The sequence below is a fragment of the Rhineura floridana genome, chromosome 3 (genome assembly GCF_030035675.1).
Source record: "Rhineura floridana isolate rRhiFlo1 chromosome 3, rRhiFlo1.hap2, whole genome shotgun sequence".
NCBI lineage: Eukaryota > Metazoa > Chordata > Lepidosauria > Squamata > Rhineuridae > Rhineura > Rhineura floridana.
The window spans coordinates 159,319,924-159,346,389 of record NC_084482.1 but is presented as its reverse complement, the minus strand read 5'-3'; the positions used below and the strand labels follow the sequence as shown (position 1 = coordinate 159,346,389).

Here is a 26,466-nt window from a genome sequence, read left to right as displayed (position 1 = left end):
CCAAATATTTTCTTGCCATCCATTCTGAATAAGTTGCTGAAACATTGTTGTAAATTCATATCTGTGTTCTTCTTTTTTAGAAAATGCACTGGCTCATCTCTTAAGAGTTTTTCCATTGTCACATGACTGCAGTTAATTCCATAGATTTTCTCTATATCACAGCCTACTATTCTGTGGAGGAGCTCCTCCCCTCTGCAGATGTTTCAGGGGAAGGGTACTAGTCTTTTCAGCAGTATGGTAAATAGTGTCACAAAGCATTCAAATAATCAACCCTTCTGTTGACTTATGAAAATGAGGCATACTGTAAAAATGGAATAAGAAAATAACCATTGTTGGTGACTATTGGACTGTATTCAAAATAATGTGGTCCCTCTAGCAGTACCAGCAGCAAAGCAGCTAGGTTTTTTGAAGTAAGCAAAATGAGAGGCACCATTTAAAAAGTAGTGTTTCATTTTCTGAATTTATATTCCAACTTAATGTCAATCAGTTGTGGGTTTTTATGTAACAGTATGCTATGTGGTGATTTGACAGTCTGTAAAAATTGGTTATGCTCTGATTCAGAATGTGCTTCCAAGACTGGGGAGTATATACAATGGTGAGAAAAAGTTGTGAACCCCTTACGATTGTCACATATTTCCAACCTAAAATGTTAGATCTTAATCTAACCCCATAATCCTAGATAAAGAACAATAGATAAACTGATCAAACGAACGACACACAAACATGATGCGTTTTCAACATTTTATGTATCCACAACTGATTCAACAGTCAATATACATGTGAGAAAAAGTGTGTGAACCTTTAGATTCAGTACCTGGTGGCACCCCCTTGCTCCCTCAGTGACATTTGAGGGCTTCAGCTCGCTTCAGGTTCTGCCACAACATTTTGATGGGGTTTAGGTCTGGACTTTGAGTAGGCCAGCCTTTCCCAACTAGTGGGCCACCAGATGTTGTTGGACCACAATTCCCATCTTTCCTGACCATTGGCAATGCTGGCTGAGGCTGATGGGAGTTGTGGTCCAACAACATCTGGTGGCCCATGTGACGATCCCACCAGCTAGCTCTACCTGTGATACTCCCACCAGGGCCACCACCTGTCAGGATCTGAGTTTTTACACTCTAGTACAGATCTCACAAGATCCCACTGCTAGGCAGCACCACCAGCCACTCCCTATAAACAATACTGCTAGAGACTTCGCCTTAGTCTCCCTATGGCTTCTTGTTACTATGTGTCTGAGTGCCCTTGCCATCCACAACCCCCTTGTATCTTTGTCTATAAAGCATACAATTCTGGGTTGCTCTGGATACTTGATGATGTTACAATATCTCGCTTCACCGCTGCCACCATTTATTTGATACTGTTTCCATCCAGCCTTGGTAATTACCCTGCCCTCCCTTCTGGTCTGTGTATCCCCAGCCAAGGATCAGGCTTTTGGTAAACCAATAAAAGTATTTATTTGATAACACCAGGAAATAACAAGATTACTTTAGGAATGTTCAACAAGCGTATGGTTTCATATAGTGTCTCTATGTTTCCAGTTTTATATATTCTGCCTAAATACCAGCAAAATATAATCCAAACCTCCCTCAGAACTCTGCGAATCTCTCCTCTCCAACAACTCCCCCCGAACTCAACTGTCATCCTCTCATTTATACCTTCAGCCGTTCAAACACTCAGCCAATCATCATCTAACATTCTCCAGCATTCTAGCCCATGTACTTCCCCCTCTTACTCAGTCACTTACCATATATCACTTAATAAACCCGCACTTGCCATATTTACAGATATTAAAATACAGGGACATCACAGCCCACTAGTTGGGAAAGGCTGGACTAGGCCATTCTAAAACATGGGATTTCTTCTTCCGCAGCCATTCTTTGGTAGATCTGCTTGTATGTTTAGGAACATTGTTGTGTTGCATGACCCACTTTTGGTTCAGTTTCAGTTCTTGGACAGATGGCCTGATATTCTCCTCTAGAATCTTCTGATTGTGATTCATGGTTGTGTCAATGATGGCAAGCCGTCCAGAGGCACATGTTACCAAATTCTTCCAAGCTACACAGGAAGTGGATTGGACTGTGAAAGACCAACCCAAATTGTGTTTGCATTTTGACAAATTTGTAGAGCAGTACAATATCTCAGAGAGGAGGTCAGGTCTCCTGCTCCCCTGGTGCATTCACTATAGCTGCCCAATTTCTTCAAACAGAGCAGCTGACTGTTAAACTACTCTGGCCACTGGAACTCTGTCGGGAATAGGAGTCTCCTCTCAGCACTTCCCAAGATTCTTTGGGAGAAGCCATGACTGTCTAAACTGAAATAAATTTTTTGTGTGGGTGTGGCTCTCTGATTAGCCAAGCCAAGCAGCTGTGAGTCTGGCTTTTAGAACACTAATTGGTTCTTATTGAGCATGCCCAGGCTTATCATTTAATATTAAATTTCTTAAATTAATTAAAAATCAGCCAGGCATTTTTTAAAACTTTTAAACTGTAGAAGATGAAGGTCAGAGTATGGGGCAAGGTCAGTAATAGGATTACAGGTACTCCATGAATATGGCTGATTTTTAATTAATTTCAACAAATTAATTTGGGAGAAGCCATGACACTGACAGAAAAAAGTCCAACAGGGTTTTTTCCCCTCGTTTACACTTTGAACTTTTGATTCTCTCTGATTATTTTGGGTATCACCATGAAAATTGTGAGGGTTGTTAAGCAAGCATTTCTGAGTTCAGGACTATAAGTTTTGTAAGGTTTTGTTTTGAAATGATCCTATGGGAAGTATCAGAATGGCATGGGGGGTATTTTCAATTTAACATTGCAGAATGTGAAAAATCCATGCTGGCTATAGTATACAGCCACTCTCGTGTCTGTATAATTAGGGTTCACAAGCTTTTTTTTGCCACTGTAAACTCAAATCAATAATGGTGTTCTTAATTGATTCATCCATCAGTGTGGATTTAGAGGGACATTATGACTCATCTGAAATATTAAAAATTGGTTCCTGCTCAAAGGTTTGGACACAAAGCACAATTTTTTTTTTAAATGTCCTTTTAAAAGAATAGTTTGCTTGAAGAATGTTTTATCTGAAAAGAATCAGATGTTTTTACTTCCCCCCTTTCTAGGAAAGCTCACCCATGTCCACATAGATAAATACTACAAAGAAACAATCCATAGCTGCAACCCTTCCCATATAACAGAAACCATTTGCCAATTGGATCACATTCCCACCACATACTAAATTATTAATACCCAATCTTAGACTTGGGTCATTTGCTATTTTAGCTTCGTGTTACTAATGAATTTCTTTCTAACCTTACAGGTTCCAAATATTATCAAGGCCTTGCACAAGCAGCTCAAAGAGAAGAGTGTCAAGTCAAGACAGGGATGCTTCACTCTCCTGACAGAACTGGCTAATGTTCTTCCTGGTTGCCTTTCAGATCACATACCTGCATTAGTACCCGGTAAAGATTGTCTGTTGACATCGGAGTGCGGGGGGAGGAATAGCAGGGCAATAAGTTTTCAGTATAGAATATTTTTCATTCTTGAATGTGATGCATCTAAACAATATGGCAGTGGCTTCTATACATACAAAGCTGATTTTCTCCTTCGGTCCAAGTCAATGGCTATCTTGCCACTGGCTTTACTGAGGCTTGGTACTGAGCATCATGGGTTTGTGGTGGACTTTGTTCATGCACTGCCTTTCTTCCCACCATTCTGATAGCTGAGACACACAATCGTGGAGGCATGCATCACTTTCCCCCAGAGCATGCTCAGAGCAGTCTTTCACTCACACAAATGGCAAGTGACCAGTTCTGCAGAGAGCTTCTTCTAGCATACCTTTGTTTTAGGTGCGATTGGATCATACAGTCACTTCCAGTGTGCAGAGAGAGCAGAGTTGTCTGACCCCCAAGGAGCTACTCAGTAGGGGAATGACCATTTTAAGCTATTATAAGGCACCTGCACAGATTTGTATGCAAAACAAATTGTGCGGAAAATGCAAAATACTAAAGAATGCAAATGTATCCATTAATTAATCCCCACCCTGCCAATTCTCTTTTGCATTAGTTTCAATCTATTTGAAGATACAAAAATAGGACCAAGCTGACTAATATTTTCTCTAAACAGGTATTGTATTCTCCTTGACTGACAAATCCAGCTCCTCCAACATGAAGATAGATACACTGTCTTTCCTTCATGTTGTGCTTTGCAACCATTCCCGGGAAGTGTTCCACCTGCATGTTAAGGCGCTGTTACGACCGGTTGTGATTTGCATAGGGGATCCATTTTACAAAATAATGTCTGAAGCTCTGCTAGTTACGCAGCAGCTGGTGAAAATCATCCGGCCGCTGGATGTGCCTTGTACATTTGATGCCAAACCCCATGTGAGAGATCTCTTCTCAGCTACTCTGAAGAGGCTGAAAGCTGCTGACATTGATCAGGAGGTGAAAGAACGGGCTATCTCTTGCATGGGACAGATTGTTTGCAATCTTGGAGACTACCTAAGCAGCGATCTCCAGCCAACCTTGAAGATTTTTCTAGAGAGGCTGAAAAATGAAATAACTAGACTGACCACAGTCAAAGCACTAACTTTAATTGCTAGCTCTCAGCTCAAAATAGACTTAAGGCCTATTCTTGCAGAAGGATTTCCCATTTTAGCTTCCTTCTTGCGAAAGAATCAGCGTGCCTTAAAACTGAGTACTTTGACAGCCCTCGACATCTTGATCAAGAACTACAGTGATAGCCTCAAGCCAGCCATGATTGAATGTGTTCTAATGGAGCTTCCTGATTTAATTAGTGAGAACGATATGCATGTTTCTCAGGTGGCTATCATATTCCTTACTACCTTAGCTAAGGTTTATCCTTCTTCCTTGTCCAAGATCAGTGGTACAGTTCTGTCTGAACTCTTTCAGCTTGTTTACTCACCTTTGATGCAAGGGGGCGCCCTGAATGCCATCGTGGACTTCTTTCAAGCATTGGTTGTAACCAAGACAGTCAACATGAGTTATGCTGAACTGATGAAGCAACTAACTGGTCCTATATACACCTCAAGCCCTGGGGGGGTATCCGTAAGTTTACACAAGCAAGCCTATCACTCTGTGGCAAGATGTGTCGCAGCTCTTTCTTCCGTATGTCCAAGAGAATCCCCGGGGGTAGTAAACCAGTTTATTCAGGATGTGAAGAATCCCAGGTCCGCTGCTGCTGTTAAAATGTTGGCCTTCCTTTCGCTGGCAGAAATAGGACGCACCACAAACCTCAGTGCTCAGAAGGAGCTCAAAGCTGTGATATTGGATGCATTTGCTTCACCCAATGAAGAGGTGAAATCGGCAGCTTCTTACGCTCTGGGCAACATCAGTGTTGGCAGCCTTAAAGAGTACCTTCCCTTCATGCTGAAAGAGATTGGAGGCCAGCCTAAGCGGCAATACTTGCTGCTCCACTCCTTGAAGGAAGTCATCAGCTCATCCCCAGCAGAAAGCCTGAAACCCTACGTTGAGGATATCTGGGCCCTGCTTTTCAAACACTGTGAATGCACAGAGGAAGGGACGCGCAATGTAGTTGCTGAATGCCTGGGGAAACTGACGGTAGTAAATCCTTATCAGCTGCTGCCCAGGTTGAAAAAACAACTGTCTTCAGGTAATAAAAAGGCCAGGCGTAGAGTGTCTCTAGGGCAGCCTTTCCCAACCAGTGTGCCTCCAGATGTTGTTGGACCACAACTCCCATCAGCCTCAGCCATTGGCAATGCTGGCTGAGGCTGATGGGAGTTGTGGTCCAACAACATCTGGAGGCACACTGGTTGGAAAAGGCTGCTCTAGGGCTATGAGAGATGCTGTCAGCACTAAGGCCCCCAGTGCCTTCCCTGATGGCCCTTCAGTGTGGAATGCTGCCCTTCCTACTATTCATCTTTGTTTCCCCTTATTTATCTTTAAGAAGTACTTGCAAGTGGTTCTCTGAATGCTATTATGTATTAACATAAACTGCCAACAATCAGCCTTACTAATATAAATAATTGTTCTTGTAGTTTTCAGTGTGTCATTTTTCTTGTTTTTTTTTTCCCTTTCTGGAAAAATAGTTTTAAAACATTTAATTTTACTTATTTTTAAAATTTATATCCCTTTGCCCTAAGAGACCTAGAACAGATTATAATACATACATAATGCAGTGAAGATCAAAAGAAAAAAAGTAACAATACATTAAAATAGAAACAGTGTGTCAGTTCCTGAGATCTGGGCATCCCTCTGCACTAAAAAGCCTGACAGAAAAGACAGGTTTTCAGCTGGCACTTAGAAGAGTACAGATGCCAGCTGAACTTCTAGGGGGAGTGTGTTCCATAACTGTGGTGGTGTTTCTGAGGAGGTCCTCCAGCAAGTCATTAAACCTCAGGCTTCCCTTAAAGGAGGATTATTGGCAGGGCCTCCCTTCCTAGTAGATAATGTGATTTTGGTTTATTTTATTTAGGACGATTTATAAACCTCTTAATCAAAGAGCTGTCTAAGTGGTGTACATAATAAAATTGTAGATAAAACTTGGCTGAAATCCACAAAATTCATTTGTGGGTTCATTCATTTTTATTGGAGGGAGGAGTAGCTTGATGGGTGGAGTAAGTTGTACTTTTTGTTGACATTTGTTGGTTTCATTGATGCATTGTATATGTAGCTTTGGAGGAAAAAAGGCAAGCAAGAGATGCTAAAAAGTAAAGAGACAGAGCTTCCAACTGAGAGAGGGAACAATAATAGGGAAGAGTATTCCTGGATTAAGAGGACAGTATGAAGAAAACATTACTTTTCAAGGGCAAATTTGGGCATATGATGTTATATAAGATGGCAAATTCTTGTTCTGTTCTACAAAGTAGAACAACAAAATAGATTATTCCGTAGTGTGTGAATAAAGTACATTTTATTCAGATGCCTTAAACAAGGGTGTGTCAAATATAATGGGCAGGTCTGGATTAACCGCTTCTCCCAAGTATTCTGTAGAAGAGAGCTCTAATCACACTGAGGCTTGCTGTTCTGGAGAAATGATCTAAATGCAACTCTGTGGATGGCTGTCCCCTTTATATAATTGGGGGGCAGTGCTTATATTCCCAGATTTGAGGGACTTCATCTGTGGAGAAATTGCTGTACTATAGAAAATGGGTGGAAGCTTTTATCACTGTGACAAATGCAGAGGGAGAGATTAAGCAGTAATCATAGAGGTGTCGGCTTCCAGAATTCAGTTAAATAGAGCCCTTCTGTTCTTTACACCAGTGTTGATGGTGAGAAATAAAAGCACTGAAAATGTTTTTAAAATCCAAGTTAGGCTGTGTTACTTGGTCAGGCTAAATGTTCTCAGTACAATTCTGTTCATACCATTAAACATTTATTTTTATTTATTTCATTTATACCCTGCCTTTCCTTTCAGAATACAAACCCAAGGCTGCTTACATATGGTTCCCAGGTAGTCTCCCATCCAGACCTGACCCTGTTTAGCTTCAGTAGGGTGCTGGCCTCATGTACCTTCAGACCATAGCCTGTAATTTAGTCTGATTTGGTCACTTTACCCTATCTTCTTCTGACTGTCTGCAGCAGCTGCAAATTTGCATGAAAATCTGACTTTAGTAGGCTGTTAGATGACCATTCTGCTTAAGCTTTCCTGGCAGATAACTGCAGTTTAAGTATGGAGAGTAGTAATACAGCGTCATGTAAAGTTAAATGTGCACTTCTAGCTCTCCAGCCACTTGAGTACCAGAAAAGGTCTGTCATCCACACTTGCTACTACACTGTTTGCTGGCGCAGGTTTTCTTTCTCTGCTATTGTGTATGTTTTTTTGGGAAATCGGAATTAACAAAATGAAGTTTAATATTTATGTTCCTTCTTAGGTCAATAATTCTTTCCTGTGTTCTCATTGTAGGTTCTTCATATGCTCGAAGCACAGTAGTAACTGCAATCAAATTCACCATTTCAGATCATCCACAACCCATTGATCCCCTTCTTAAAGGATGCATAGGTACATCTTTGGTTTGTACAGAAAGCTTCTTGTGCTTCCCCCCCTCCCCATTCCTTTGCCACTAGCTGTGACACAGAGATACTCCTTGGGCAAGAACCTGTTTCTTCACATGGCTTGGTTATCCACAGATTAAGGGTCTGTTAATTTAATAGTATTTTGGAGCCTCCTCATGTGCGTCAACGAAAGAAAGAGAATGGAATCCAGTGTTGTGCAAGTGGACTTCTGCTCTCTTCACTCTCTTCTGTGTATCTCTACAATCTGCTCTGGATAGTCCCCAACCCTCCAGAGCAGATTTTGAGGGCATGTGAGGGCCTACAGGGGAGAATAAGAAGGTGAAGTCCTTGTTCCTATGGTGCAAGCAGAAGTCTGTTCCAGTCATGCCTAGGCAGCTTTGGATAAGATCTGAGATTTTGATCTGTAGTTTAGTTTATGTTAATTTTTAGTGTTGATTGATTAGGGTTGTCAAAAAGAAATGGATTGACGCTATACACGCTGTCATTTCTGTCATACAAGTAAGGCCTGTTTCTTCCAGTCTGAATTTTCAGAGGGAGAAAGGAAGAGCAAAATGGTTTGAATAACTGATGAAGCTAGACCAGTCCCTGCAGCTTTCACCGACCCAGTCCCCTCCAGATATTTTGGACTGCCAACTCCCATTAACCCCATGCTGGCTAGGGCTAATTGGAGTTGTAGTCCAAAACATCTGCAGGGCTAGTGTATTCAAGATTTCTTTATACTTCCTTTAATAACAAATCTACATTGTTGCATTGATTATTTCATTATTACATTTGTATCCCAAGGTGGCATACAGGGTTCTCCTTTCTCTAATTTACCCTCACAATAATCCTGTGAGGTAGGCTTGACTGAGCCATAGTGACTGACCCAAGGCCACCCAGTGAGCTTCATGGCTAAGTGGGGATTTGAACTCTGGTCACTCAAGCCCTAGTCCAACACTGTAACCATTATGCCACACTGACTCTGTATATCACTTTGGAAGTTAAATGGGGCATAGGAACAAGAAATCTAGAGTAACTCATCCCTTTGTTTGGATAGACAACTTCAGGGTTCACATTAAATGCTAAAAATAGGAATGACTGTCTTTGTTTTTGCAAGGGGGTGAGATATACTGCTCTCCAGTCACAGCTACCCTTCAATCCTGGATTTTTCTCCATTGTTTTCTATGGCTCGTTCTTGCTTCCTGCTCAGTGAAGCAAAATAAAAAGGGCTGTAAGGGAACTGGAGACCTGCCTTGCCATGTGACTCTAGCAATGGAATCAATCATCGAGGGCATTTGAACCGTGGAATGTTGAAGGTGTCAGTTGAGGGTGAGGTGTTGGGGGAAGGGAAAGAGGGTATTAGGCTGTCCAACCCTTACCTGAGGACTGGGTAACCTGGGCCCCTCCATCAATCCCAGCCAACATGTGGAAGGCCAGACATTCCTTGTCCCTGTGCTAGGCAAAATAATTAGGGAATATTCCCATCAAATGTGCATAAAATTGGCTTCTTTCTGCATCACCAGCACCTGCCTTCACAGTTTCCATATGTCTGACTTAATGGGGTGTGAGATAGCATTGATACCACATTTTATGGTGGTTCTCTCATGTTAACGAAAGGTCAGCGTGCTGGATCTTGTGAGAATATTTTCTTCCACATCTGTGATAGATTAGGACAGCCTTTCCCAACTAGTGGGCCACCAGATGTTGTTGGACCACAATTCCCATCTTTCCTGACCATTGGCAATGCTGGCTGAGGCTGATGGAAGTTGTGGTCCAACAACACCTGGTGGCCCACTAGTTGGGAAAGGCTGGGCTAGGATGACCAATTCCTGTTTCCGATTTAGTTACCATTTTTTCCCCTTCTAATTTGTTCCTTCTGCATTTTGACAATCATTGTGTGAGTTTTGGGATGTATAGTAGGTTAGTGGAGTACTGCTGTTAAAACAAAAGTTGCTTTTTGTACTATTATCACACAGGTGACTTCTTAAAAACAGTTCAGGATCCTGACTTGAATGTTCGACGTGTTGCTTTAGCTATGTTTAATTCTGCTGCTCACAACAAACCTTCTCTGATCAGAGATCAGCTCAGCACAGTTCTGCCCCATCTATACAATGAAACCAAGATTAGAAGGGAACTGATACGGGAGGTATGGACCTGGATGATACTTCAGTTTTATCTTGCAGGGGAAATTATGTTGTAGACATATTGTGATCCCGCCTTTTTTCTGTGAATAGACATATATACAGTGGCGAGAATAAGTTTGTGAAGCCCTTAGGATTGTCGCATATTTCCAACCTAAAATGTTAATAGATGTTAATCTAACCCCATAATCATAGATAAAGAACAACAGATAAACTGATTAAACAAATGATGCACAAACATGATGCATTTTCAACATTTATGTATCCACAACTGATTCAATAGTCAATATCCATGTGTGAAAAAGTATGTGAACCTTTAGATGCAGTAACTGGTGGCACCCTCTTCAGCAGCAATAGCTTCAAGTAAGCGTTTCTGGTAACATCTGTTTTGAGGAATTCTGGCCCATTCCTCCTTACAGAACTGTTCCAATTCAGTGACATTTGATTGAGGGCTTCCTTGCATGAACAGCTCACTTCAGGTTCTGGTACAACTTGGTGGGGTTTATGTCTGGGCTTTGAGTGGGCTATTCTAAAATGGAATTTCTTCTTCCGCAGTCATTCTTTGGTAGATCTGCTTGTATGTTTAAGATTGTTGTTGTGTTGCATGACACACTTTCAGTTCAGCTTCAGTTCTCAGACCTGATACACTGCAGAATTCATGGTTGTGTCAATGATGGAAAGTCCAGGTCGTGAGGCAGCAAAGCAGGCTCTAACCATCACATTCCCACCACCATTCTTGACCAGTGGGCTGAGGTTCTTCTATTTCAATCCAGTGTTTGTTTTTCGGCAAACATAATGTTCCTTATTGAGGCCAAAAAGTTCTACCTTTGACTCATCTGTCCAGAGAACATTATTCCTGAAGTCTTAGGATCATCTATGTGATCTTTAGTGAACTTCAGACGGGTAGCAATGTTCTTTTAAGAGAGTAGTGGTTACCTCCTGGATGTCCTCCCACGAACACCATTCTTGTTCAGTCTTTTCCTGATTGCTGTGTCATGAACACTCACAGTAGCCAAGGCACGAGTGGCTTGCAGATCCTTGGATGTTAGTTCTTTGCGACTTCCTGGATGATGCGCTGGTTTGTTCTTGGAGAGTTTGGTAGGACGACACCTCTTGGGTAGTGACTGTGGTCTTGTACCTTCTCCATTTGTAGCCTGTCTGACAATGGATTGGTGGAGCCTCAAATCCTTAGAAATGGTTTGTCACCTTTTCTAGGCTGATGAGCAGTAATAACTGCTTTTCTGAGGTCCTCAGAGATATCTTTTGATCATGGCATGATGTGCTTCCACACAACCTTATGATGAAGACCAAATTCACAAAGTTTCTGATCCTTTTATAGGGTGGGGCCTTCCAAACATACCCTTGTAGACCTGTCTGGTTACTTAAGCACCTGATTCTAATTATTTCTTTTAATTGACCTGATGCAACTAGAGGTTCACTTACTTTTGCACCTACCCTAACTCTTATGTATTGTTTGCCTAATTTACACATCATGTTATTTCACAAGACATGACATTGGTTAAGATAAACCCTATTGGATATTTAGAAAAGGACTGGTTTTAATTCATGAAGGCTATCCTAGTAAAGCTATGGATTTTCCATAATTATAATAAGGGTTCACAGGCTTTCTCGCTGTTGCATCTGTAGTGTGTGGCTTTATCTGGATCTGTTCTGTAGAATCTCCACTCCTATAGTATGTGTATACTGCATAAACAAAATACAAGGATGAGCATTTGGTTTAACAATTTCACTGTATATCTGTAAAAAAATGTGTAAAAAAAAAAGCAGATTTGGCTTCTAGATCTGAAAACTGATGGACCCTCTAATTTCTAAATGAAGTGACACATACTGTATTTTGCTGGTTAAAACTGAGTTCATACCCCAGCAAGCCCACACATTTTACAATTGTCTGCAAATAATTTGTATAGCAGGGGAGTGCAGACATTTGTGATTATCGCCAACTGGGTGGAAAAGTCTAACAGCACATGTAGGCTCTAATAGAAGTTAGCTCTGCTGGTTTCACCATATATATTACTGGCATCCCTTCTAGTGATCCATAAAATGCAAGAAATGACACTGTCCACTTATAGCACAACTGGTTTTGTTAGTTTTACATTTTTAACTTTATGCATATTTACTTTGATAGGTCCCACTGTGTTCAATTGAACTTACTGCCTAGCATGTGCTGAGGATTTCAATCTTAGTGGCAACTATGCGGTATTGTCTGCTGTCCAATATGGGGACCACATCTATTCTAGGGAATGTTTGCAGGGATATAGAAAAGAGGTTGTGCATGTTGTCCATGCTCGTGGAGAGGGGTGTCCTGTATATATTGCTGACAGGAAAGCTATTCCTCTCTATGAATGACAAGGTATAATAGCCTTTTATACTTCCCTGGGCTCCTACTGGGAGAAAGGGCAGAAATAAAATAAATAAGTAAATAAAATATATATTTATTTTTTTAGGTAGAAATGGGGCCCTTCAAGCACACAGTAGATGACGGCCTTGATGTAAGGAAAGCTGCTTTTGAGTGCATGTACACGCTTTTGGAAAGCTGCCTTGACCGACTAGACATTTATGAGTACTTGAATCATGTGGAGGATGGCTTGAAAGATCATTATGACATCAGGGTAACTACCTCCTTTTCCTCAGCATCAGAGCTTCTAGTTTTGTCTTTTAATGTGTCACTGAGGGTGCCTTGGTGGTTACTGTCCTCCCCACCCCATGTAGAGAGGACAAGGTTGTTTTCTACCTCCTCATGCACAAGGGATTGCCTAAACTGGGTGGTCATTTTTTGAATATGGGCTCTTCCATAACCTTGCATATCGATTTCCCCCCCAAAGGTCATTTTGAAACTCGGATTAAAGGTTTCACATTCACTCCTATATAGGATGAGGAGGAAGTGTTGCAGGCCTGGGACTCACTGCTAATCTTGTTGTGTGTTTGGCCACAGGTGGGGCTAATGTGGGAAACAGATGAACAATGTCATTTGCTTTCCTGGTATATATCAGAAAAACCCATCCTTTTGAAATGTGAAGAAAACTATGCTGTAGAGATCCACTTGAAGCTGATGATTGCTTGAACCTATTATGTGATCGTGACCATGAGTTGCTGGAAATGAATTGCTAGTAATGTTCTTTGGGGGGAAAATAATTATAGCAAACTTCTTTCTCTCCAATGTATTCTTTAGATGCTGACTTTCATTATGCTGGCTCGTCTATCAACACTCTGTCCTAATGCAGTCCTACAAAGACTAGAACGGCTAGTTGAACCCCTGCGAGCAACTTGCTCTACTAAGGTAATATACTAGGAAAGCTCACGTTCTTTCCTTGAACCACTTACTTCCATGTCTTTTTTCCTCCAATACCCTCCATTCTCAGGTTAGATCAGGTACCTACCTTTCCTTGTTGGAAGCCAGAGATGGCTAACCTTTGTCTCTCCAGAGGTTACAGGACCACAACTTCCATAATCACTGATCATTGGCCATCCTGGCTGGGGCTAATGAGAGTTGGAGTCTAACAATATCTGCTGGGCCACAGGTTTGTCACCCATGTAATCCATTTTAAGACCTTTGGCCTGTATCCAGTTGTTGCTGCACTTATGCAGTCAGATTAGATTACTCCTCGTCCTTCTTCTTCTCTTCCTCATTATTATCAAGGTTTCCCATTCCTGCTCCAGATGGAGGCTACCCATAAGAGACTGTATCAGTTAACTTCAACCTTTTCAGACACAGGACCGCATGTGTCATAGGATCTGCTTCTAATTTTCACACCCCTTCGGGATTATTCAGATGCAAGGGAAGACAGTCTTTAGTAGTTGTTAAAAAAAAGTACCGGTCCCCTTATTTAGTTCTGCTAACAAGCTACAGCTGCCACAATTACTCTTCCAATTATAAAAGATACAAGTTCTGTCCTCTTCCTGGCTTTCCCTTTTAAAAAAATAAACCCAAAATATAAATGGAGGTTGTTCTGGTGGGACCGATATAGGTCAAGGTGAGACCCATTTTGAGTGTGTGCACGCACAAATACACACAAAGTGAGGAGGCCTACACAAGTTTTTTTAACTTTGCAAAGTATATTCTACTTGGAAACATAGAGGGCAGAAAAGTGTTGTCCTTTTACTGGTGGAAATATCATTTGGCTTCCTCCCTTTTTCCACCTTTGAAATAGCATGTGGGCATTGCTTTAGTGACTTCAAGACTACATTCACTTAAATAATAATGCAAAATGCTGCATTTGTTTTGAAATTACAGAATGCAGATCATTTTGCTTTTGATCGCCTGAATGGGAAAGTTACAGAATGGCTGAACATGAAATTGAATTTAGGTTTTTAACTATACCCATGCATACCCTAAAGTAAATGCTGTTTCTACTGTGAGCAAAGGCCAGCTTGTGAATGTTTGGTTTTCATGGATGGATATGGTGTTTGCTCCCCTTTTTTACAACTACCGTGTAAATAAGACTCTATCTCTAGAATGTAGCTTTGAAGTGACATTAATAGAAACTGTGATCAACTGGGCTGTTCAGAGGGTGGCTATCAAAGAAATTTATTTAAACTGACTACTATACTATTTAATAATGATTAACCCAGAGAAATAAGTGAGATGAGGCAGTTGAGAAGTATGGTTAGGAATTTGAACTTGTACAGATTGTTTATCAGTCCATTTGAGGTTGTTTTAAGTATGATTTGTAGCCTCCCTTGAGCTTTCTTTACTATGATAAAGATTTAATGGGAATAACCAGTAGATTTCCACTACCTGCTTTGTATTTTTATTCCAATGTGAGAGCTCAAACCTTGCCCAGTTAGTATTAACAGTTTTGTTCTGCCTGAAGGTAGTCTGTAAAACAGCTTATTTTTCATAAATCTTCTTAAATCTATTTTTTTAAGGTAAAAGCTGGTTCTGTGAAACAGGAATTTGAGAAGCAAGATGAACTGAAACGCTCAGCAATGAGGGCAGTAGCCGCCCTACTGACCATTCCTGACGTAGATAAAAGCCCTGTGATGGCTGAATTTTCTTCCCAGATCAGAGCTAATCCTGAAATGTCTTCACTTTTTGAAAGCATTCAGAAGGATTCTACTTCACTGGCTACTACAGAATTAATGGATTTGAGTTAGAACTCCAACACTATTCTTATTCCTGGCACTTCACTATGCTGAGGGTGAACAATCATATTCAAGTTGATTTTAGATGCAGATGTCATTTTAAAAATGGCAACTTCGTATTGAGACAGACAGATCTAAGAGTGATGGCAACAGAGTAATGCCACTTTAATTTCTTAAATATACAATCACGAATTTTTGCCAAAAGTTATAACTGACAATGATATCTGCTATCTCCTATCACTGAAGAGGTGGCACTGTCATAGAATTTTTTAAAGCAGTGATTATAGATGAAATTGTTATACCCAAGAACTAGGCAGTAGCTAAGAAGATTCTACAATTGCCTCAGTTAAATAGTGGCTTTCATGTGTGCTGATTTTACACTGACTTGAGTGACTTTTCATAGTAGCAAGTGAGTTAAAGCTCCAACCTATGGAAGTGACCAATTGTCTTCCATGATGGAATGCCTTATGCTTAATTAATTCATCTGCTACTACATGCCTCTTAAACACAGCAGTTGCTTCCTGTAGACAGCAGCTGGGTACAGTTTACTGTTTCTCCCCACCAGATGAGCTGATACCAAAGCACTGATTTAAAGTTAAAAAAAAGAGTTAGCATGTTACTCCCAAGAGCCATTCATTTGGTATGAAGTATGTAATAATGAAATGGCACCATCTGGTTATAAAATGCAAATGCCAGTGCACTGCTGTTTAATGTTACTGTTCAGCAGAAAAAATGTTGATTTCTTGCAACCATGGATTACTAAACTTCATTTCATTGAATCAGTCTGTGAATCACTTAAGTGCTCTATTTATAAAACAGGGTGTCTCTTTTGTTCTTCATGATATAAATTGGAAGAAAATGAAGTTCATGAATACATCAGCGCTAGTATTGATTGAGCTGCAGCCAACTTTTCTACCTCTCAAGTTAGCTTGTGTAGGGATAGAGAGAACTCTGTTTCTGGTTGCTTCAATAGTTCAGGAAGATCCCTGCTCATTGCTGTACTGGTATGGAAGTTCTAAGATATTTATTATTCCTGGCCACCCAGCAATCACGATCTAAACCTGCTTAAGAATTGTCTCACCAAAAGCTGCCTCTGTGCTCTCTGCTTGTATAGAACAAAAAGTAAGGTTGAAATCATTTATGTTCCCAATTTTAAGAGTCTTCTGCTTTCTTCAAGTGAGGATACAGGAAAGTAAACAACACTGATATACAAGGAAAAGACAGACCCAGGTTCTGAGCTGTAGCATAAAATAAATGGCATATTTAGAATGCCTTCATCAGTAGTAAGTCCAAACTCATGCTTGACACTTGACTCTTCCATGAAATAGTAACTTATCAGGTGATTTCCATTAAGAGAAGGCAAGCTTAAACATTAATGCTTGGCAATTACCCTTTTTGACAACTGATCATCTTCTGAAATTAAGAGGATTACAGAGACACTAGCCAGTTCTGCTCATATCAAACACAATTTTCCAACCATTTTTTTGATATTTTTATTAAATACAGTTGTACAACAGCAACTATTTATTCATTTTCCTCACTGCGCAGTCTGGCATTTGGATTGGTGACTTTAATAGCAAGCTGAGCTGCTCGCTCCACAATTATCTTCCGATTCTTGGATGAAACGTTGTGAGCAATCTCTGCACAATAGGACCTAGTAAAATATATTGACATTGTGTCATAAACATGTTAGATCTGCTTCCAGGGAAGACTCTCTCACAGCTAGTCACCACTGGTGGAAGTTTGTAGTAGGTGGCCTGTATCACCATACCCTAATTTCTGTTAGCACAACCTAGCCATTTTTCAGGTGGCAAAAACAATATGGGGGGTGCCTCTTTTCCACCAAAGTTGAAAATCCAAGAACCCAGTTGGGAGAAACTATTCTCTCAAGTTCTCAACATTGTGGAGGTTCACTTTGACCGTAATTGCAGTACACGTACCTGCACTTTATCATTTTAGTCCAGAGATCTTGCACAAGACCCCTACCACAATATCTGTCTTGCACAAGACCTGTATTAAAAAATAAAAAGCCTAACAGAAATGGATGCTGCACTCCCTTCCCCAAAAGAGCACAAGCCTTGATTGTGTCACGTGTTAATGACAGGCTAGTAATGTTTGCTCTTATCCACTCCTGGGGTGCGTGGCAGTGTGGAATTTTTGAGGGGCAGGACCACAACTGGTGTAGATGGAAAAAACAGCAGCACAGCTATGAAAAACACCATGACTGGAACTGTGTGCATGTGAACCCTTGAGTGCCAACTACATCCAAAGAATCTGAAGCAACCCTACTTGACACAGCTCAGCGAAGGCACTACTGGTTGTTTAATGTAATGCCCAGAGTGCCCATTTTGATTAGGCCAGGTGATAACAGCTGCTCAAGCTGTTATTCTCCATTTGAGTGTGTTGCACAGGGAGAAATTGGAGAGTCAATAGGACATCATTATTATTCTAAGGCACTTCAAAGTTGAAGCCTATCTTTGCTGTCTCTTCATTAGCTCTAGGAAAACTAGTTACAGTGTTGTTTCTAGCAAAATTCTCACATGTTATTTCCCAGCCCCTGAAAATGCCAAAACAAAAGCTGAAATAGCACAAATGTGAATATGTTAAGTTTGCATGGCAGAAACTATTATTACTTCTATGTTTGTATCTCACCATCTCTCAAAGAGCTCAGTGCGGCATTTTAGCCTATTAATTCTGTGGTGGAGATTATAGAGAAGAACTTATCCAAGACTGCCTAACGGGAATCTGAACCAGGATTTTCTTACTTCTAATCTCAACAGTCCCATAATTGCTAGAGAAATACTTCCAAGGCACAGATACTGAAAAGAGTACCAATTAATACTCTGTACTTTCAAGCATCCAAAGCAAAGCAATGACCCTGCCAAATCTTCTTCCTACCCCCCACCCCGTATTCAGATTTTAAGAGAATTTTGCAATAGTAAAGTATCCAGCAGTGATAAACTGAGTTCTAATCCTAGGCAGGGAGGGCAGATGATCCACAGAAAAGGCACAACAGAAGAAACAGGCTTAGGGAAGGAAAGCCAAGGATAGTATCCTCAGAAGAAAAGGAAAAGAGAAAGAATGAAGGAAAAGCAGATGTAAAAGAAAACTCAAGTTCACATACTGATTTAACCAGCCCAATCATGCCTGTACTTTAACTGGATGGTTAAGGGTCATGAAAAATGAATCCTGGGTGGCTGACTTCGTATATGTTATAGAATTATCTAAGGCTACTAAAAACTACCTTGAGCAAAAACTTGTAACCGGGGGGGGGGGGGGGAGAGAATCCTTTTACATGCAATGCCTACTGTTCCTGCGACAAAATGACAACATGCAAGCTATTTTCCAACTCACTTGTTGCTCATCATCAGCACCTCCAGCTCTTTGACATTGTGGACAAGGAACTTTCTGAATCCTGAAGGCAACATGTGCTTTGTCTTCTTATTGCTACCATACCCAATGTTGGGCATCAAAATTTGGCCCTTGAACCTTCTGCGAACTCTGTTGTCAATACCTCTTGGCTTGCGCCAGTTACGCTACAGAAATTCAGAGAGACAGAGCATTAAATCCTGAACATTTGTATCATCCTTTGAGAGATCCAACACATTACAATGCCAGTGCTGAAAGAGTTAACCACAAGTTGTTGTTGTTGTTGCCACTATTAAATTTATTATACCAGCAGGTCCCAGGGTGGGTTACAATTGCAAATTCAGTATTTAAAACAGTTGAAACAAAGTCAAAAGAATAGGGTCAGTCCTGAAAACACTGATCCCAAAGGCCAGGGTAAAGAGGCGTGTCTTTAGCATTTGTCAAACTGTATAGGGAAGGTGGCAGGCACCTCTGAGGGTAGGGACAACATAGGGCCACAAAAAAATGCCCTCTCCAAGGCCCCCTCCGCTAATCTTACTCATTGTTGTCCAAAAGGGGGTGTGGCTGGAAATAGGCACTCCTACCCACCAAGGCCTCAAGTGCACTGCTGGATCCAGAAGAACACCCAAGATATGAATCTGCTCCTTCCAGGTCAGTACAACTCCAACAAGCAGTCTCCTTGCTTCCCAGACACAAGAACTTGGAACACACAACACCTGTCTTTTCAATTTGTTGGTCACATCTAGCCCATCACTGCCTCCAAACAGCCACCTCTCCTGACTCAGATGGAAGAGAGTGCTGGGTGTTGGATATTGGTAACGTTTCACTCCAAAACTCCTGATGACAGCTTCCCAGTGGCTTCAATACATGTTAAATAACATATGGGACAAGAGGAAACCCTGCAGGACACCACAGAAAGCTCCCAGGGCATCCAGCAGTGCCCTCTCCCATAACCTTGCTGCCCTGGGCTCCTTCTGGGAGAAAGGCAAGATATAAATTCAATAAACAAACAAATTCCTTCCTGGAAACAGCCCTGGAGATGGGAGTAAAATGTAAATGTACTGCCTTCAAGTCGATTCTGGCTTATGGCAACCCTATGAATAGGGTTTTCATGAGGCTGAGAGGCAGTGACTGGCCCAAGGACACCCAGTGAGCTTCATGGCTATGTGGGGATTCGAACCCTGCTCTCCCAGGTCGTAGTCCAACACCTTAACCACTACGCCACACTGAACCACTGAAATACAGTGCCCCCACCTCCCTGAGCCACTCCAAAAGGATACCGTGATCAATGGTATCAAAAGCCACCAAAAGAGCAAAGGGAACAAGCAGGGTTGCACTCCCCATCTCTTTCCTGACAAATGTCATCGACCAGGGCAAGCAAGGCAGTTCTGGTGTCATGACCAGGCCTAAAGCCAGACTGCAATGGATCCAGATATTCACTCTCCTCCAAGCATACCCGGACTGCCATCACCCCCTCAAGCACCTTGCCCCAAAATGGGATATTGTGTCACCTGGCAATAGTTATTTAACACTTTTGGGTCCAGGGAAGTCCTCTTGAGGGGATGCACCACTGCCTCCTTCAAGGGGCATGGTACTTCTCCTTCCTCCAATGAAGCAATGCTCACTCCCTGAACCCACCCAATGAATCCACTATGGCACTGTAAAAAGTATTTTAAATGTATCTGGAGATGCACCTGCTCATTACAAGGACACATACCTTAATTTTGACATAGCGATCAGATTGATGACGGATGAATTTCTTGGTCCTCTTCTTGATGATCTTAGGCTTGATGAGAGGCCTGAGAGCCGGCATGTCTAAGAAGAACAGACCATACATAAGAAACCAACACACAACAGGCAAGAGATGAATCTCCAAACTTGTCGCAGAGTATCTTCCACTCACTAGCCTATTGCAGAGCCAACAATGGAATGGGTATTTTTCTGCAGCTTCTCTACCTCCCGTGTCCAAAGCTGAAAGAGTATGGAAAGCTCTCCCGATGCGATCCTGGGATGTCAACAATTTAAGAGCTGAACCTCTGTATTATTTTCTTCCACATCTATTTAGTGCAGAGGGACCTTAATTGCCCATAACGTCCTATGTCTAAAATATATAAATTGTTCTTGGGTTTTGTTTGTACAACATGGGCTGCAAATAAGCACATTATCAGTGTGGAGTGGAAGTCCCCCCCCCAATGTCCTATTTTTTCCAGGGAAAAAAAAAGCTATTTCTTAAACCATTTCATAAAATTAGTAAGAGTGAGTGAACCTAATTATAATTATTCTTTTCAGATAACTATAGTCCTCATTGTTCAATGCACACATTCCATCAACTCATAAGATGTGGGATTGCAGCAGCTACACAGCCGCTGTCTGTGCTGCTGATCACTGTGCATCCACTGGCCCTACATGCTCAGCAGGAAGCTAAGAACAGGCTGGCTACACATGGCCACTGCAATTAGGAACCTGGTGCGACTGGGACTCTCAACTGTGTATGCATTTGTAGAAATGTAGACCCCCCCTCTCATCTTCTGCCAAGTACAGGCATACCCCGCTTAACGTCGCTTCACTTAACGTCGCATCGCTATAACGTACATGCTCCATACATCCCCATACCCCGCTTAACGTTCGCACGCTTTGCAATAACATACACTTTATTGGCATGACGCTGCTGCCATCTAGTGGTGATTGCGTGCAGTACAAGTGAAGACAATTGCTTCACTTACAAGTTTATTTTCGCTTAAAGTATACTCTCCAGTCCCATTGCGAACATTAAAGCGGGGTATGCCTGTAGGTGGAGGTTGGGGGCAGGGCCAGTGAATGCAATCCTACTTCACATGAAGGTGGATGATACAAAAGATGAGCGTTTATACCCAAGAAATACATTTCTAATTTCGTTCTTTGGCCATGCTGTAATTAGTACATTAACAATTTTCATAGTCAATTGAAAGGGACTGTATGTGGAACTGTTGTCTTCACAGATTTGACATTTCCAATAAATATGAATTCCAAGTAAAGCCTTGAGTATAAACATTAAAAAAACATTAAATGTGATTTATTGAATTTCCCCCGGTATATTTTAATTCAATACATTCTGATGTTGGGAAAGCTTTTAAGATTTATACAGCATAAAAAATCAACACAGCATTTTCTTTAGTTTTGTTTACTAATGTAAGTGAAATATGCTATTAAGATCCCAATAAATTTAGGGCACTGGGAAATTTCCATGGAAGTGTTCTGGAAAACCTGTATCACTGCCCAATACTGTCTTGCTCTCTGACTTTACTCGTTTTTACACTAACACTTATTTCAAGAAAAACTACCTAATGAGGACTTGAATTCATGTTTCTGGACCTTCTAGATTTACAGAACGCTAACTGAAGTCCTGACCATTTCTTATGTTATTTCAAACAGCAATAAAAATAATGACCGTTTCCCAGATATTAGCTAACAGTATGTAACAGTTGGGAGTTACTACCTGTAGTTTCAAAAATTCATTAGTGCTCTTACAACCCAATCCTATTTAAAAAAGAAGAGCAGATGCCAACCGAAATTCAATGGTGTGAGATGCATTAACTATATCAGATTGGGCCGCTGGTTTCCAAGCGTTCACAATCCCAAACCAGAGACTCTTCCAGTTGAAAATATATGGGGCAAGAGAACTTTCTGTAAAAGAGCCCTGACAAGCCCTGCATAGGAATATGAACATGAGGAAGATAGGAAGACTGTGGCCTCTGGCTCACTTCCACTCCCGCCCCCATTCCTAAGAACAGAGCCAATGTATGAGCAGAGCCAAAAAATGGGACCTTTTGCTGAAGAGTAATAAATCTAATAACGATAATGTATAATAATAATAATAATGCAACTGCGATCACAATGAAAGAGTGTCTGCCCACCTATACACGTACATAGGCTTTCTTCAGACACTTGCAGTAATGCCTGGAGATCGGGGTGAGACCAGTGGGCACAATGCCACTTTCTCCTTTCAAGTGTTCACATCCTTAGAGGCGAGTTATGAACATGGCTACATTTTAACTCAAACGCTGCCAACTAGAATATATAAAGAAAATGCTTTATAAAGTAATAATCATGCCCAAAGAAAGCACTTGCATGCCTGCAAAATACACCTCCACGCACAGCTTGGCTACTCATCCCAACTGCTTCAAGTATCAGAGCAGCTCCTCACTCCCCCAAACAGTACAAACATATATTCTTTCAGGGATTTAAAAAAAACACACACATTGGTTTCCTCTCAACAACTGGAGGGCAAGGAGCTCTAAAAGCCTAACCCTGCAACATTACTTTTAATTCAGTACAAGAAACCGGAGCTTCTTTTGAAAATTCCTACCGCCAAACACAAAAACTGCAATTCTTTGCTCTGAAACAATGGCGCCGCAGTCAACCATTTGTTCAGGGACACGGCCGGACTCAACCTCACGTTTCGTACACCTTCGTACATGATGGGAAATTGTCCCCATAAGATCATCCTGTTCACATGCTTTCCAGAGAGACAACACATACAAATCTCCTTTCCGCCAAGATAATCAGCGGCTTAAGTAACATGTTCATAGCTAGCCTGGATTGTAACCTTATGCGCAGTTGGCTGGGGGTGAGCCACACGGAACACGAGACTTACTTCGGATTAAACAAGCATTGAGACTGTGCTAACTGTCGTGCTGGTAAAACGGACCTATCAAACCGAATTATCAAAGCTGAAAGAGACTCTGGTATAAAGGAATTCAAGGCGGTATACAGGAGGATCTGGAACGGTCTCGTTTGTAGCCACTGACCAGATCTAGACCTCCTTAGTTAGTAAGGCGGCTGCACTGAGCGCCTTGAGGCTCGCTCTCCGTCCTAGGCCGGCTCAACAAGAGAAACCAGTCCCCACAACACCGCCTGTCTAGAGAGCGCCTCCAAACCCTCCGTTCCGCAGCGCGCATGAAAATAGCGGTCGGCACCAACGGGGAAAATCTCCAAGCTGCCCTGGGAAGCAGCAGCGCTCTTTTAGGGGTCTCACCCGGCCAGGATGGCAACAGATCCCCGGACTTACCAGCTGGAAAACGGGCACCCGCTCAAACAAGGAGCGCGGAGAGAAAGAGCGGGGAAGGAAACCGCAAGGATTGATGGGATGTCGCTGTAGGGTTCTGGCAGATCAGATTAGATCCAGTCGGAGGACGCGGATGATCAGGAAGCGGTGTCACTCAGCCTTTTGAGTCTCATTAACAGAAGTCGAAAAAAATAAAACATGTATTTTATTACCGAAGATGACTTCTTAAATTATTTCAGAATATAATCGTAATTTTAGCTTTTGTACTTTTTTAAAAGGAATATTCAGGACCTGTAGACGTCACTTCCGCCAAATTGTGCGAAATAATTGTGAGGCAAAGAAGGCCAGAAATAAGAAAAAGGTAGAAAAGCCTATATAATTATCTGAATGGGGAACTTCCGGGTTTACATGAAAGCCTTATGTGGTGTGTTCCCCATCCCAAAAAGTGTCGAAGGAAAAAAAGATTTTTTTGGGGGGGGGTGGACTCCTGGGAGTGAACAGCATCATGTCCCTCCAGAAACAAAAAGTTGCAGTTTCTTCTTTCTAACATGCATGTGTGTAGTTTCTTTTTTCAACTGAAAAATAAAAATGTCCACTGTAACTATGCTATATACAGCATATAAAACACCTTTCAAGATTTCAGGAAATGTCATTTTAATATTAACTTAATTTTACCCATCATAATCTCCCCAGTGCAAAGCCAGCACTCAGTTGCATGCAGAAGCCTTATATTCCACTGAAGAGCGTGCAGTCCCAACCTGCGCTTTAAAATGTTTAGAAACTCAAAAGTATTATTTTCCCCCAAGCGAAATAAAGCCTCAATTAGAAAAATAATAACACTAATTGGCCATCACATTTCTGGGGCCGCATGCTGCTGCCCAAACATATGCTAAAATAGGGACACCCCCCCCACACGACTCTTACAGCCGGCTCTCATTTCTGCGGAAGACAAGGGGAGAGATGAGAAGGAGGAAAGTCTGCAAATATCGGAAGTGAAATCCTGTGTGTGACTGTCAGCATAGCGTCCGCTCACACATTACATATATTTAAAAGCATATTATTTTCCCCCAAAGAATCCTGGGAACGGTAGTTTTAGTGTTTACAGAGCCACGATTCCCAGCACCCTTAAAAAACTACATTTCCCAATATTCTTTTTTTTGGGGGGGGGGCTTTAACCATAGCCAGTGTCTATGCGAAGGAATCAACGATGCGGGAAGGGAGTTTGGAGGCGCTTGAGCAGGTGCTGCTGGCACAGGGACGCCTGGTGGTAAGACTTGGATACCGCAGGCCGAGTCTCTCTTCTGTAACGGCTTTGGCTGGTTCTGGCTGCTTCGTGTATAATCGGTTTTTTCTGCACTACCTGGCTGGGAGTCCAGAGTCTATGAGTTCAAATCCCCTCTCGTGTCTCCTGGGCTTCAAGGGCCAGCTAAAGATCACCCCACAGTGAGTGGCTCAGGGGTTACCACCTGTGCAGCCGTAGGCAAGCTGCATAGTCCCAAGGAGCCCAGTTGCCCCCCAGCTGGCAGTCATGGACAAGGAAGGGGCTGGCTTATGCAGCTGTGGCAAGCTGAGCAGGCCCTAGGCAGCTGGGGAGGACTAGCCTCAGAGGGAGGCAATGGGAAACCCCCTCTGAATACCGCTTACCATGAACACCCTATTCATAGGGTCGCCAGAAGTCAGGTTTGATTTGAAGGCAGTCCGTTTCCATTTTTCCACCTTCTAGTAATTAAAAGACTCAGGTGTGTTTTCGTCTTCCATAAAAAACGCTTTGATGACAACTGGTGTGTTTTAAAACATATTATTACACAGTCTGTAGTAGATTTATAACATAATCTTATACAAGTCTACTTGTATAAACTCAGTGAGATTTATTGCCGGGTGTGTACAGGGCACAGGTGTCTCTAACACATCCCAGTGTTTTTGGCATCAATTTCTTTTATAAAGGGCCTGTTCCGGCCTGTTCCTTTCTGGCTTTTACACCGTCCCCTTGTGCCCTGTACGCACCTGGCAATAATCTCACTTTTGGTTGTTAAAGGGTTTATAAAAAAATCCTTTCGGAATGGTTTTTGTTCCTAAATGTTGTTCTTAAGTGTCTCTAACACACCCCAGTGTTTTTGGCATCAATTTCTTTTATAAAGGGCCCATTCCGGCCTGTTCCGTTCCGGCTTTTACACCATCCCAGGAACAAGTTCTATATAACTATGATCCTCATTACTGGGACATCTTGGAACATGCAATCTAATTATAGTTAAATGCTATCCTGATTCAAAATTTCTTAGTGATCCCTGCCCATGGGAGTTCATATTAAAAATCAAGGACTGTCGTAAGGCAGATACTCATGAAATTCCTATGGCATAAATTAATTGGACTTCATTAGCTCCCTTGTTACTGTGTGGTGTGCAACAAACATCCTAGCTTGAACACTTCTTTATGAAAATAGTGGAGTGTTAAATGTAATTGCAGAGCCTACATTTAAAGATGTAAGATAAGCTTGGTGGATACTACGATGGATTTCCCACCCTGAATCCAGAACCAAGACTTTGGAAAGGGAAATAATGGGTTCATCACTATAATCCATCCGAATCATACACATTTTAAAAGAGTTGCAGTCAGTGCCTGAAAGCACATAAATTAGTCTTGCAAACTAATTTAAGATATCAGTTGATAAAAGGTGCTTCCAGACTTTATATCACAAACAGATCTGAATTTTGTGTGCACATTTGGCATACAACCATCCAGGCATTGCATTTTTTACTATTAAGGTTTTTCATTGGTAGTCAGCTGTTTCCCATCCATACCAGTTGGCAGTCATTGACAATATTTCCATGATGATTTCTGGC

At 41.6% G+C, this 26,466-nt stretch overlaps 2 protein-coding genes across 5 annotated transcripts in view; one reads left to right on the top strand and one right to left on the bottom strand.

Moving 5' to 3' along the window:
- The window catches only part of LOC133380699 (cullin-associated NEDD8-dissociated protein 1-like), a 29,362-nt gene extending 12,357 nt beyond the window's left edge, over nt 1–17,005 (top strand). For 3 of the 4 annotated variants that reach the window (XM_061618493.1, XM_061618495.1, XM_061618494.1), the window contains exons 9-15: nt 3,316–3,457; nt 4,122–5,627; nt 7,881–7,976; nt 9,946–10,115; nt 12,576–12,740; nt 13,301–13,408; nt 14,998–17,005. In XM_061618493.1, the coding sequence (XP_061474477.1) occupies nt 3,316–3,457; nt 4,122–5,627; nt 7,881–7,976; nt 9,946–10,115; nt 12,576–12,740; nt 13,301–13,408; nt 14,998–15,225 (2,415 nt within the window). In that variant the 3' untranslated portion in view covers nt 15,226–17,005. Of the gene's footprint in view, nt 1–3,315; nt 3,458–4,121; nt 5,628–7,880; nt 7,977–9,945; nt 10,116–12,256; nt 12,443–12,575; nt 12,741–13,300; nt 13,409–14,997 lie in introns of those variants that run through there. The other variant, XM_061618496.1, reaches the window with a different exon arrangement.
- Nucleotides 16,697–23,740, bottom strand: RPL32 (ribosomal protein L32). Its single transcript, XM_061618497.1, has 4 exons — nt 23,630–23,740; nt 20,300–20,397; nt 18,568–18,749; nt 16,697–16,867 (listed from the first exon to the last, which is right to left on the bottom strand). Exons 2-4 carry the CDS (start codon nt 20,393–20,395, stop codon nt 16,738–16,740), a joined length of 408 nt encoding a protein of 135 aa, XP_061474481.1. The 5' UTR covers nt 20,396–20,397; nt 23,630–23,740; the 3' UTR covers nt 16,697–16,737.
- Between the last annotated feature and the right edge of the window lie 2,726 nt (nt 23,741–26,466).